The sequence below is a fragment of the Thalia democratica genome, chromosome 6 (assembly GCF_965202585.1).
Source record: "Thalia democratica chromosome 6, ktThaDemo2.hap1.1, whole genome shotgun sequence".
Classification (NCBI taxonomy): domain Eukaryota; kingdom Metazoa; phylum Chordata; class Thaliacea; order Salpida; family Salpidae; genus Thalia; species Thalia democratica.
Genome location: NC_139170.1, coordinates 27,506,461 through 27,519,534, shown reverse-complemented (window position 1 = coordinate 27,519,534; position 13,074 = coordinate 27,506,461). Strand labels below are relative to the sequence as shown.

Genomic DNA, 13,074 nt, shown 5'->3' with positions numbered 1-13,074 from the left:
TAAAATCTTGTATTTTTGTCCCTTATAAATTGACCAAAGAATATAAAAACTGTACTACAGATTGAACTTATTTTGTGAGGTTTTTTGAGTTGTTATTTGGTATTTTTGCTTATTATAAGGAATTTTTGACAAAAATATTTTTTTTGTTTTTTTGATTACTGAATATAATTTTGAATAGCTACAGCCGGCAAGCAGCTTTTAAAGGAACTGTTGTTTTTAATATAAGTAGAACTATAAGAGCTAATAAAAGTTAAACAACGTCAGGATAAATAAATTAAAGTTTTACTATACAAATATGACTATGTTAAAACTTTTAGAAAACTAAAGGATGTGCCAGAAAAAATAATCTTGTATTATCTCAATCACAATTACACGACAATCAATTATAATTTACTGTTTCTAGGTATAAAATTTAATAATTTAGAACTTTTAAGTAATTTTTAAACAAATACGTCACACGATATAATTTTTATAAAAACTGAGTATTACAAGTGAAAGCTACCATTTATACTACAAATTAATCCATTTAATTTAGGGGTCAGCAAATGTAACTGACATACTTTGATTTTGTTAGTAAAGTGAACTAAAATTTATTACCTCAGTAAGTATTACAGTTGTAGTGTTCACAAACTAAAACTTGTAACTATTAGAAATCTTTGTTAAGAAAAGGTCACAAATTTACTTTAGATAGTTACCTTTACTGTATTGCCATTTAAAGATTTTTCAATATTAACTTTAAATTAAATATTTATTAATTTTCGGTTTTATTTGTTAGACAAAATTTTCACGCTTTTAAAGTTAATTTGTCTACTAAACAATTTGTTATAACAATAGTTGTCTTTACCGTTTAAATTCGTTATAACCAATATAAAATTTTGTTTAATTTTAATATTGTTTCATTTTTAATTAAATTACTTAAAATTTCTTAAGTTTTAACAAATGGACTTTTTTTATATAAAGATTATATTTAAAAAAATAGTGGTAAATAATAACATTTCCATTTCTATGAATTAAAAAATATCAATTAACAATATAATATTGAACAGTAAATAATAATTTATCTTACTTAATTACAATTTCTATGCAACTTTATATTTATAAAAAAACATAAAACGTTTACAACTAATTAATTAAAAACATGCAGTTATAGCTTTTAACTTAAATTGTCGGAAATTAATTCAAGAAAATTTATCGCATGTAAATTAAAAGTTTTAGATAAGAAAATTTTAAATTTAAAATTTAAACGTTAACCAAAAGAGATTAAATTTTATAAAACCACTCAATTAATCAGTTTCAAAACTGGCCTTAACCTATTAATAAAATTAATAATACGATTGTTTAAGTTGATACAGTCTGGTACAAAAATTCATAAAAATAACTTATACTTGAATTTAAACTCTCTTGTCTGAAATACATACTTTTTTTAATGAACATATGTAAAAATAGAACATTTTAACAATAAATTAAAAATGTTATAAGTTTTTTTTTCGTAATATTTGTTATAAATATAGTGTCATTTCTAAAAAACTCAACTTATTTGTTTACTACTACAATTCTAAAGTATATAATTTCCCTAGCTCAAGTCTAACTACTAACTTTTTTAGTTGCAATTTACAAGCTATTTGAGCAAACTCAATGAATTGTAGAGTCGATATTTGTTTTAAGTAAAGGACTTTAGAATTCATAGAAAAATGTTTAGCTTTTTAATTTGTACTATTACTTAAAAACTAGCAAATTAAGTTGTTATCTAATTAAAAATAACTTATAACTTTAGTTACTTTAGACCAGGGTTTCCCAAACTCATTTATTAAATCGCCCCCTTTTCAGTAATTTGAAAAAAAATCGCCCCCCCCCCCTGATTTCACAAAGTAGTTTTTCTTTTGAGTACAAACTTTTAAGCTAAAAAAAGTTGTGTTCGAAATGTAATTTAGTCTGGTACTTCTTATGCACGCATTTTTGTGTTCAAAGTAGTTTACAGGGCTTGAGAAAATAATTTACAGTTATTTTCTTAGAAGCCCAGTAAAGTGTTTTAAAATACTTAATTATTAAAAAGCCTTGTTTTATCTGTAATCAATCCTGTTTAAATATGAACTGTTTTGAAACTAATGAAACTTTTAGGTCAGTGGTGGACAATTTTTGTAGTCAGCAACTCATATTTACTAAAAAATCTTTTCTAGTTTCAACTCGTTAAAAAAATGTAATTGCGGGCTGTATGATTTAAAAAAATAACAAATAAAAAAATTAAAAAACTCGAGCAAAATTGTAATAAACTCATGTACTATTATTGTGATCTAGGAAATAATATTGTGAACTGAAAACGAAATGAAAGCGTATTTCAAAATATTAAGTATCAAAAAACTAATTTTTTTTTATTATGCACAAGTAGTTTTCAATTTACTTAGCGGGTCGAAATTCGACTGGATCTGCTACTGTATATGAGCCTTACATTACCCATCTGAAATCATAACTGAAACCTGACATTATAATAATATCTCATATAACAAATTTCGGACATTTAGAAGTTAATACTAAGTAACTTATTTAAGCCGCACAAAATACTTAAATCATTTTATAAATAGGCATATTCTAAAATAACTATACCAGAGATTAAAAAACTAAAAAAAAGAACAGTTTATTATACACATAATTAAATAAAAATTAAAAATTAATTTCTGATCTAGTTTGAGGAAGTTTGACCGACTGGTTGATTTTCTCGCATGAAAAGTGGTTTCATCAACAGCTTCAGTTAATGCAGTAAATTTATTAATTTCAATACTAAGATATATTGTAAGAAAGTTAATTGTAAATTTAAAAATTTAATTTTAAACTTTTTAAACTATTTGTTTCGTAGTAGAATACAATGAAATAGTACTCAACTTAGAATAATCTTTAGGGAACTAAACCTTAGTTCTAACATTTTTTTTCTTTATTTAAATTCAAAAAAAAATCCAATGTTTTACGCTTAATTCTGTGAACAGAAAGTAATCAATTAAAAATAACTTTTAACTAGGTTAAACTTTTGTTTTGTAACTGTAGCAGTCTTTTTAATGGCTTATTTAACTTTGTTTAAAAAGTTTCTTTTTCTAGCTATTAGCCCATAATAATTTAACAGAGGAAAATATTTAAAAACTAAAGCTAGTGTTGAAGTATTAAAATAAACTAAGTATATTCTAATTGCTAATATTATTGAATTAAGAAAAAACAAAAAACAGTTGTATTAATAGTCTAAAACTCCTTATATAATAATAGTTTTTTTAATAATAATCAATCAAGTTAGAAAATAAAATTGAGTTTAAGAAACTTTTAAATGAAAGAGTAGAATTCATTTAAAATAGAGACCTCAAATTTATACTCTTTTAAAACCAAAAAAATCATTTTAGAATTTAAAACTTTAATGGTTATCAAAATTTTACAATCAGATAATAGTTATATAGTTATATAAGTTATATACAGATTAAACAAGTAATAACAAAAACCTGTCAAATAAAGGTCTTTCAAACAAATATTTTAGTTTTATCACTATGCTATAAAAACTTTTAGTGTAATGTAAAACGACGAATATGAACTACAAAATTAACCAGGTCAAAATAAAACTATTAACACTTTAAAACATAAACCATTTAATAAACATAGTAGACTTCCGCTTAACTTCGCACTTTGAAAAAAAATTAGAAAGTGCAAATTAAAAAAGTTATTACCATAATTTTTTTACGAAATGACAAATTTCAATATGTTATATGCAATAATGTTATGAATAAACATGAAATCCACTAAAACATAAAACAAACTTTCATTAAAATAAAACATATCTATATAAGCTAACACATTTTATATATATTTTGTTTTAATAATATTTGGTTAGTAATATACTTTACTTTAGTTATATATAAAAAAATATAAGTTTGCTCTTTTTATTTGGGTAAAAAGTGCGAACTCAAGAGGTAGTCCACCGTAATTAATATTTATTAGGCATTATGCAAACCTGTTGTAGAATAAATAGCTTAATAAAGTTGTTATTATAAAAAGACTACTTAAATACAGTACAAACAAGGTTAAATAAGAAGTTTTCAAAAGATCAAATCAAATTAAAAAACTTTCATAAAATAATGTCTGCTACTGAAGTCTAATATAATGTGAAGGATGAGGTTCATGACTGCTTGCAAGTTTTTCTAATCTGATTCTTAATCAGCAAAATAGAGCCTTAAGTTACCTCCTTTATAAATATCTAGATTAGATCTTTTGCTCAAGATGTTGATAACTGAACTGAAAGCTTTCTCAACAACATAGCTAGAAGGAAAAGCTATAAACAACAATCTAAATTCCTCTTAAATGATTGTATACTTTTGCTCTAGTTTTTGTTGAGTCCAAAAGCTTTCATATCGTTCTTTGGAAGAATTTACTTTAAGTTTAAGAACAGTTTGTAAGTCTGAGAAGGTTTCTTGTATGTCGTTTATTTTAAAAGTATCTGCCTCGAAGGGATCCATATTTTATCTATATGATAGCTTTTTTGTGTCAAATCTAAATTTTACTACTTAATATGTTAAAATCGTTAAAAATTTCAGGTTTTTTCCAGGTTTTTTTTTGCCGAACTTGTCAAGTTCCAGGTTTTTCCAGGTTTCTAGGTAAATTGGCAACCCTGTATAGTTTTATTTCTTAGTATAACTTGGTGACTTTTCAAAAAACAACTGGATATCATGAGGTGATAGTTAATAAAAAATAACAGATTTTTACAAACCGTTTATGATCCCAAATAACATATATGTCAGGTTATAAAACAATGAGAGGGATTTCAATGATCTATGATATATGTAATTGTTAAACAAGGAAATATATGAATGAAAATATAGTATTTACTTGAAAGTAGGAGTCATAAGCACTTGATTTTTTTCTATTTTTTACATTAATAAAACAAACTGTTTTGTTTAAGTTTTACCTTAGGGTCAAATAATTAATAGCTAGCTAAAACTAGTAAAATAGCAAGAAAAAAATTAAAAATCTCATGACAGCCCAAAATTTTAAAATCGCCCCCTTTTCGCCCCCTTACTAGTTATCGCCCACCCTTTCGCCCCCTTACTAATTATCGCCCCCCAAATTACTAAAATCGCCCCCAGGGGGGCGATATCGCCCACTTTGGGAAACACTGCTTTAGACGAAACAATTTTTAGTTTTTTCAAAAATAGATGGTTTATAAAAAAAACATTTAATAAAATAAAATTCAAATAACTTAAAAACTTTGAAAAAAAGATAATAGCAGCTAAAATTATTGTATAAATTGAAAAAAATAACTAAAAAATATTTGTAACAAAAATTAGAGAGAAAACAATAAAATTGTTTTAAAACAGTTATTGATTTCTTACACATTCCTCATTTATATTTTTAGTAAATTAGTTTTCGTATTTTTATATTAAAATTTATGTTCTGTTTTTAAAATTACTAATAAAAGAAACGTCAATAAATTGTTTACTAAACGACAAATAAAAGCGCTCAAAATATTTGGTCCTAAGTCCTCTTGCACGAACATACCTTAAAGTTATCGAGTCGCACACCAAAAATATCTTTTAACGTCTTTTCCACGTCGAAAACAATAATGTTTAAAATATAATTAATAGGTGATAGTTTTTCCAAATTTAACAAAGGATTTTTATTTTGTTATCACGTAGCAATTTTATATAATTCTTTATCTATATTTTATTTTTTATAAACACTGTTAGTTGAAATTTTATATATAATAAGTATCGTTTGTAATACTATTTTGAAATTTAAGTAAAGCACAAAACACAAAACTTTTTACATCAAAAAAAAAGCTCAAAAATTTTAGATTAATATTTTAATTTTCTTTTTGTAACATTTTATTAACATTTTCATAAATTTACATTATTTGGTATTTGATTTTTGTAATTTTCTTTAGTTTAATAAATGTTATTAAAGATTCTTCTAATTTATAAACTTCTATAGTTTTGATATTTTAATTTACTATGAGTTATCCTTAGTAAATACTTTTATTTAATTATGATTGACTTTGGGAAATTAAATTAGAAGGAAGTTTAAATGGATTAAAACTGAGCGTAACTCTTTTTTTATTTTTTTTTAACTTCTTTTTTTTAAAGTAACACCAACACTACTAACATTAATCAATTATAAACATTTTAAATACTTGTAAAGCTACTATGAATATTTTTTTTAATGCTGTTTAATTATATTGTTTAACTTATTTTTTTAATTATTTTATTAAATAAATTAAAATTTCTTTCTTTATAAATACTTACTCTTTTTTATACCAATAGTTGTTTAAACATATAACTTTATTCAATATCACAAAATTCTATTAGAAATTAATTCTTATTTCAAAAAAAAAAACCTGGGGTTGATTTTGATCGGGTGGATTTTGACTCGGGTGGATTTTGACTCGGGTGGATTTTGATCGGGTGGATTTTGACCCGGGTGGATTTTGATCGGGTGGATTTTGACCCGGGTGGATTTTGATCGGGTGGATTTTGATCGGGTGGATTTTGATCGGGTGGATTTTGATTGCGGGTGGATTTTGAACGTGTCCCGTTAAAAGCAAACTTGAGATAAAGCTAAAAGTCATCAAATAAACTTAAAACTTAGTTACTACTAAAAAATGAACAACTAAATTTTTCAAAGAAAAACATAAAATTTATTTTGCTAAGCTACAAATCAAAAACTGTGTTTTTGGTATGGGTAAATTAATAATTTTATATAATACTTATATACTATTTTAAAATAGAAATAATTATTCTAAGGTTTGCTTTGTAATGAGCTTTTAGATTTTCAACTACAAAATTTTGTTTAAGTTTCCATTTTCAGAAAAACACATAAGCCAAAGGATCGTTTTAAATTTAAATTACTTAATGTTTTTAACCAACAAATTTGTTATAAAGACTAAAGCTAAAGTTTCTAAAAAGAAAGTATTTGAAAAATAATTAAAATACCTTTTAGAATTATAAATGTTTAGTTTTTGACTATTTGCCATTAAGTAGAGACCTTAGTCACGACGTTTTTGTTAAAGTAAGTGTTGTGATTGCTTATAAGTTAAATTTAGAGCTATGTAAGCTAAAAAAATAAATTTGAGACAATTAATCGTATACCCAAAAGTGCTTGTTTAGACAGAAATGGCTGTTACTGACTATATACAGTAATTTATTTGCTGAATCAATTGTAAGTTGTTTAAGCTATTAAGCAAAATGTAACAGAATACACGGTTTTAATTTAAAGTAAAAATGTTTCTGTTAAACTTTATAAACAGTATTAGTATTTTAGTATTCATGATAGTTAAGTTATTGTAATGGAGTATAAAAGTTTATACATTTTTTGTTAATACTTTTAATATTATCAGGTCAATATTGAAGACGAAACATTAAGAAATTCGGTCAGTGAAAACAGTGATATCTCGATTAGAAGTAGCAATAGACGAAAAAGCAAAAAGAATAAAAAAATTGTTGAGAATATTGAATTGGTTAGTTTAAATTAAACAGTTTTTTTTATGTTAAGCTTTTTAAATCTCACTAAAGTACTGAAAAAAAAAATTGCTGTTTTTTATGAATGGTAACTTTTAAGAAATTCGTATTTTATTTATATCTATTTTGAAAGTTGACGTAATTTTTTTTTTCAAAATGAAATACATTTTGGAAAAATAATCTTAAGCAAATAGAAATTTAAGTTAAATAAACTTTATACTACAATAACGAGGTTTTATTTATTAAAAACAACTTACCAAATCAAGTTTAACCTGTTTATTTTATTATAAATAATTTTCTTACACAAATTAATAATTCACTTGCTATGTATTATATAAAACAATTCTTGACAAACTATGGATTTTTATTGCAAAGTCTTTAATAATAACATTTAGAAAGATTAAATAGGAAACTCTTTTAGTATGATAACTTTTAATTATGTTTTTATTTATTTAAAAGTCACTTTTATTCTTTTTTTTTTTGAAAAAAAAAAAATTATAAGCATTGGATTATACATAACTATACAATTTTCATTTCTACTTTTCATCGGTAATTTTGTTTGCTGTATAATTTTTTTGAATTATAGTCTTATAATCAATAGGAGAGGCTAAAAAAACTTTTAATAGAAATTATTTGTTTAATTTTAAAAAATCAGGTTGTTAAGTTAGTTTTTTAATAAGTTTTCTAATTATAAGACTAATTTAGTAATTTATTTGATCATTAAATTGTATACAGTTTTTGCTAACATCAACTTAGTCGCAAACTTGTAACTTTGCCAGGTCAAATTAAAGTTGCTATATATACTAAAGCTGTTTTAATGTGGCAAAATTTTAAAGCTTGTTTAATAAAAATAATCCTGGCATAAGTTTAGATTTAAATCAATTTAACCATATAAAAATATCGTATTAAATTACACTTGACATTTGAAGCTTATTTTAATCACAGTATTAGTTTGTTGATTTGTGCTAATTTTTTAACTGGTACATATTGTGCATTTCATGATAGTTTTTTTTTAATTTGTAGTATATCGAAGAACATCACTGCTAACTTAAGAACAGCGAATGAGTTAAACTGAGAAGTGTATATATATATTTAAGTGTTTGATCTAATATTTATTAACAAAAGGTCAACTTTACTTTGACTTTTACCAATGTCCGTCTAAGTTAACGCGTGTTTTAGGTGTGGGAAATTTGTTTGGCTTTTAAATTATTTCGGTAATCAAAGTGTCTTGTTTTAATTTAGAAATGAACTTTTACGTTTTAAACCTTCGCAGGCCGAAGTAGAAGTCGATCAAACACAGGCGAGCACAAAACCAATTGAAAGTGAAACCGGTTAGTTGACTTTTCTGACTTAATGTTTTTGAAGTTTCCGACATATGCAATGTAAAAGTTTTTTTTTTTTTTGTTAGAATCGTTTTTACTACGCTTTAAATACTTTTTCATTTAACCTATTTTTTAGTTTTATTAAATGATAGTTGAGGTCAACATGTATTACAAAAATTAAAAAAAATATTTTTGGTAAATTTAAAATAATATCTTACTATCAAATTAATAATAACTTTTTATGTATAATAGTGAATTTATTTTAAAGGTTACTAATATCTATTTTTTTGATATACTTCAATAAAATTAACAACCGTTGACAAATATTTGATGCTAAATGATCTATAACAGTTTTATTTTTTATGCGTCTTAGAAACACACTTTTTACTATTTTATAGTTTTATATGTTTTAGTTTTCAAATCATATAAATTTGTTTTTGTAAAAATTGCTTTACTACAATGTATTATTGAAACACAAATATATTTTATATTATCTACTAAAAATTCTCAAAAGCTAATTAACTAACAAATAACTTATTTTTTTATAAAATAGTTAAATGATTAGAATTTTTCAGTTCGACTCAAGTTATGTGCAAGAATGTTTCTTAATCTTTAATATAATATACAAATAAAATATTCAAAACAAATTTTAAATAACTGAGTATTTATATTGTTTTTCTGTTTAAGATCCTTTTTCTACAATTTATAGATGAAACTGTTCCGGTCAAAATTTCTGAAGTATTAGATGCTCCTTCTAAAGCCGAAGAACCTGACTTGGAATCTCGTACAAAAGATGAAGAACCTGATTTGACAAGCGAAACGAATGTTGACGATTTTTCTGAAACTAACTTAGACGAACCCGCTTCATAAACTGAACGTTTTTACTTGTTATAGTAAACTTCGACCACTTCCAACTAAAAAACTGTTTTAAATGTAATTTATCTCTGTTAATATGACGTGACTTTTTGTAAATCAAAAGCTAATTGTAACTTACCAAAATGTGTTTTCACGTCATTAAGTTTTGCTTTTACTAATATTTTTAAACCATTTTCTTTTAATATTATTTTTAAAGTTTCATAAACTTCTGCAATCAGTCTTTAAAACATTTTTTACTGGTTAATATAAGTTTATAACTTTTTTTCGTTCTACTTTGTAGCATTCTTATTTGATCAAACTTTTTTTTAATGTAAAATAGTTGTTAAAATCTACTTGTATCCTTTTTTTACAATTTTAAACAAATTTATGCAAATAGCTTAAACTTGTTTGATATCTTATATCAGTAAAGAATTTTTCAAAACTTATTCCTTAAAGTTTATTTAAATTATGTTGAATTAACAAAAAATAACTAAAAAATAAAGTACCGCTTTTTAATATAATAAGCTTATGAAAATTATTTTGTTTAATTTTTTTTCTTTTAAACTTTCCTAAGTCTTTTAAATTTTGAATTATCGTGCATTAAAAGTGTATCTGAATAAAAGCTGTCTAAACTATTAAAAAATCATGGGTCTGTATATTTGGTTTGTAAACAATATATGATAGCGTAATGTTAAATATCTAAACTATTTGAATTGTTTATTAGTTTTACTTAAAAAACATTTAAATAAAAAATTTCAAGCTCAATACTTAATTTTTTTTTGTTAATTTCATTTAATAAAACACTTCAAATTTATTATTATTATTAATTTGATATGTTCAAACTTGCTTTGATATAAGCACTTACATCATATTTACTAAAATTTAATTAAATGCAAGTAAAAAAGAATCCTAAGTTTTTATATCCAGTCTTTTCTAATCAAAGGTATTTAAAATAACGCTTATTTATTTTTTGCTTACAAGGGAAACAAAAAGGTCGTTCAACTTTGTAAGAGAATGAATTTTATAGTTTTTAATTACATCGATAACTTGCATGCGTAAACATACTATAGTTCAACATGATTTAATATTTAACTGATTAGTTCAAACATAATAAAGTTAAAATGCATAGATTTAATTTATAATTACTAGATTTACTTAATAAAAACAATTGTTTAAACTACTTTTATTAATTTTCTTCTGTTAAAGGACAGAAAAAAGAAATCATTCTGATATGTTTTAAACTGCAAAATTATAACAAATAAAATTAAAATCTTTACAAACTAAAAATATTTTTTCTTATACCTTTTTGTTAATCAAAACTTAAAAAATATTCCATTATATTTAATTTAGCAATAGAAAAGTTTATTTAACAAAATGAATTTACCTACTCACAGTCATTTGATAATTAATTTTTTTTAATATTTTCAATAATGTTGATAACAAGCTAGCCATAACACCTGGGTTCCCGTAAAAAATCTAGATTTTGACAATTTAGGCAAAAATAACCTGAATTTTAGCAACCTGAAAAGGAAGGACTTGGAATTTTAAACAATTTTACATGTAAAATAATTAAATTTATATTAGTTACAAAAAATCTATCATATAAAATAATTTTTGTATCATTTTAAACTTTAATTATTTTAAAACGCATTTAAAGTAGCATTACAGTATGTTTTCAACAGTTTTATACTATTTAAGACAGTTTTTCTCATAATTTTATAAAGAAAATGGTTGTACTTTCAAAAACCTTGAAGAAATTTCAATTACCCGGAAAAAAATTAAAAAAAATCTATGGAAATCCTGTAATAAAAAGCTAGTTGGAGAGAAAAACGATAATTTAAAAAAGTTTTGGTCCAAGGACCTCTCGGTCATCGAGTCACCACATGCTTAAGTTATTTGTCTGGAGCTATAAAATAATAATTTTCAACAGTTAGAAAATGAAAATGGAAAACTCGTATCAAAGTTTGAAAAAAACTAAACAATTAAAAGGCTGAATGCAAAAAACTAATTTAGTATCAAATTCATATAAATAAAATAGTACTTTAATGATGATGAAAATTTTTTTGAAAAATCAAAATTTAGTCATTTTGATAACTGAAAAAAATACTACAATATAGAATGTGATAGTTGAAAACTATAAGCTTGAGGAAAGTTCAAAAAAAAACTCAATTTTATTTTAAACTGTAAAAAAATATATTTATGTATTTAACATAAGCAAAAAAAGGAATATCAATTGACATAAAATAAACTAAGATGTTTATTAATTTGTTTATAAAAAGTAATAAAAATTAGGCTAAACTATTTTAAACTATAATTTTTATCAGCAATTACAGCAGTGATTTAATTATCAAAATTTTTAATAACTTTAAATGACTAAAAATACTTAAAATATAAACACTTAAGATAGTAAAAAAAACCTGTTTAAAAATAAAATAACAACCGAATTGAACTTGTTTTAGGTTGCAAGAAATAGATAAAAATTTTAGTGTTTTCAAAAGTAAATATTTTTAAAAATTTATCTTATTTAAAGCATGAAATTTTACAATATTTAATAAGTATCTTAACAAAAAATTTTAAAAAATATAATAGAAGTAAAACGTATATAAAGAACTAAAAATTTGACTTTCAAAATAAGCTTGGTTATCTTACATTAATTATATATAAAATGTGTATTGAATTTTATACAAAAATTAATTAAAATCCTTATTTTTTAAATCTTAATTTTATCGTAATTTAAACAAATAGTTTAACTTTAATTTTTTATATAATTTAACATAAAAAAAGTTGAATTGTAGCTTTAGAAATTAAGTAAAAATAAAACTGTTACATTTAAAAACTATGGTTAGCTTAAAAACATTTATAATAATAAATCTTTACATTGTAAACTATTACTTTTTACAACTTTAAATAATTTTTTAAGTTCAATAACTTAACAGTAACTAATTTAAGAATGTAAATGAGCACAAAACTAAATTGTAGTAGTAAACTAAATTGCTTTGAAAGATAAGTCAAGTTATTGTCAATTTTCAATAGCAGCTTATCATTAAAATGTTTACCTTTTTCAATAAACATATAAATAAAGCTTAGTATTTGTTAACTTAGAAAATAACTGTTAGCTTTTCTGTTAAATAACTTACTATTAAACTAAAAAAAAACATATTTTAAAATTCTACAACCTAGACTGAACCATTACCAATAGAACCCAACTGGTATACTCAAAAACTATTATTCTCTAATTAAAGAAACTATAAATTTACTCCTTATATTGTACAAGTTCTAAGTTATATACACAAAAACGTTAACCTTGTGTAACTTACTTAAGCTTTATTTGACTAGCTAGTGTCTCTTAATAAGTTATCCTTCAGTTCGACCTGGAGTTTTCCAAGATGGCTTTGGTAAATTCATATGTAGCTCTGTTC

The 13,074-nt window shown here is 23.2% G+C and overlaps 2 protein-coding genes across 3 annotated transcripts in view; both read left to right on the top strand.

Moving 5' to 3' along the window:
- LOC145839489 (E3 ubiquitin-protein ligase MGRN1-like) overlaps positions 1-10,148 on the top strand; it is a 37,132-nt gene extending 26,984 nt beyond the window's left edge. For both annotated transcript variants that reach the window (XM_082947072.1, XM_082947071.1), the window contains exons 13-15: positions 7,358-7,477; positions 8,752-8,809; positions 9,510-10,148. In XM_082947072.1, coding sequence (XP_082803198.1) covers positions 7,358-7,477; positions 8,752-8,809; positions 9,510-9,670 — 339 coding nt within the window. In that variant the 3' untranslated portion in view covers positions 9,671-10,148. The remainder of the gene's footprint in view (positions 1-7,357; positions 7,478-8,751; positions 8,810-9,509) is intronic.
- Positions 10,149-11,598: 1,450 nt separating this feature from the next.
- Positions 11,599-13,074, top strand: part of LOC145838923 (O-acyltransferase like protein-like) — a 34,978-nt gene continuing 33,502 nt past the window's right edge. Inside the window, exon 1 of the mRNA XM_082946543.1 lies at positions 11,599-11,617. Within this exon, the coding sequence (XP_082802669.1) occupies positions 11,599-11,617 (19 nt within the window). The remainder of the gene's footprint in view (positions 11,618-13,074) is intronic.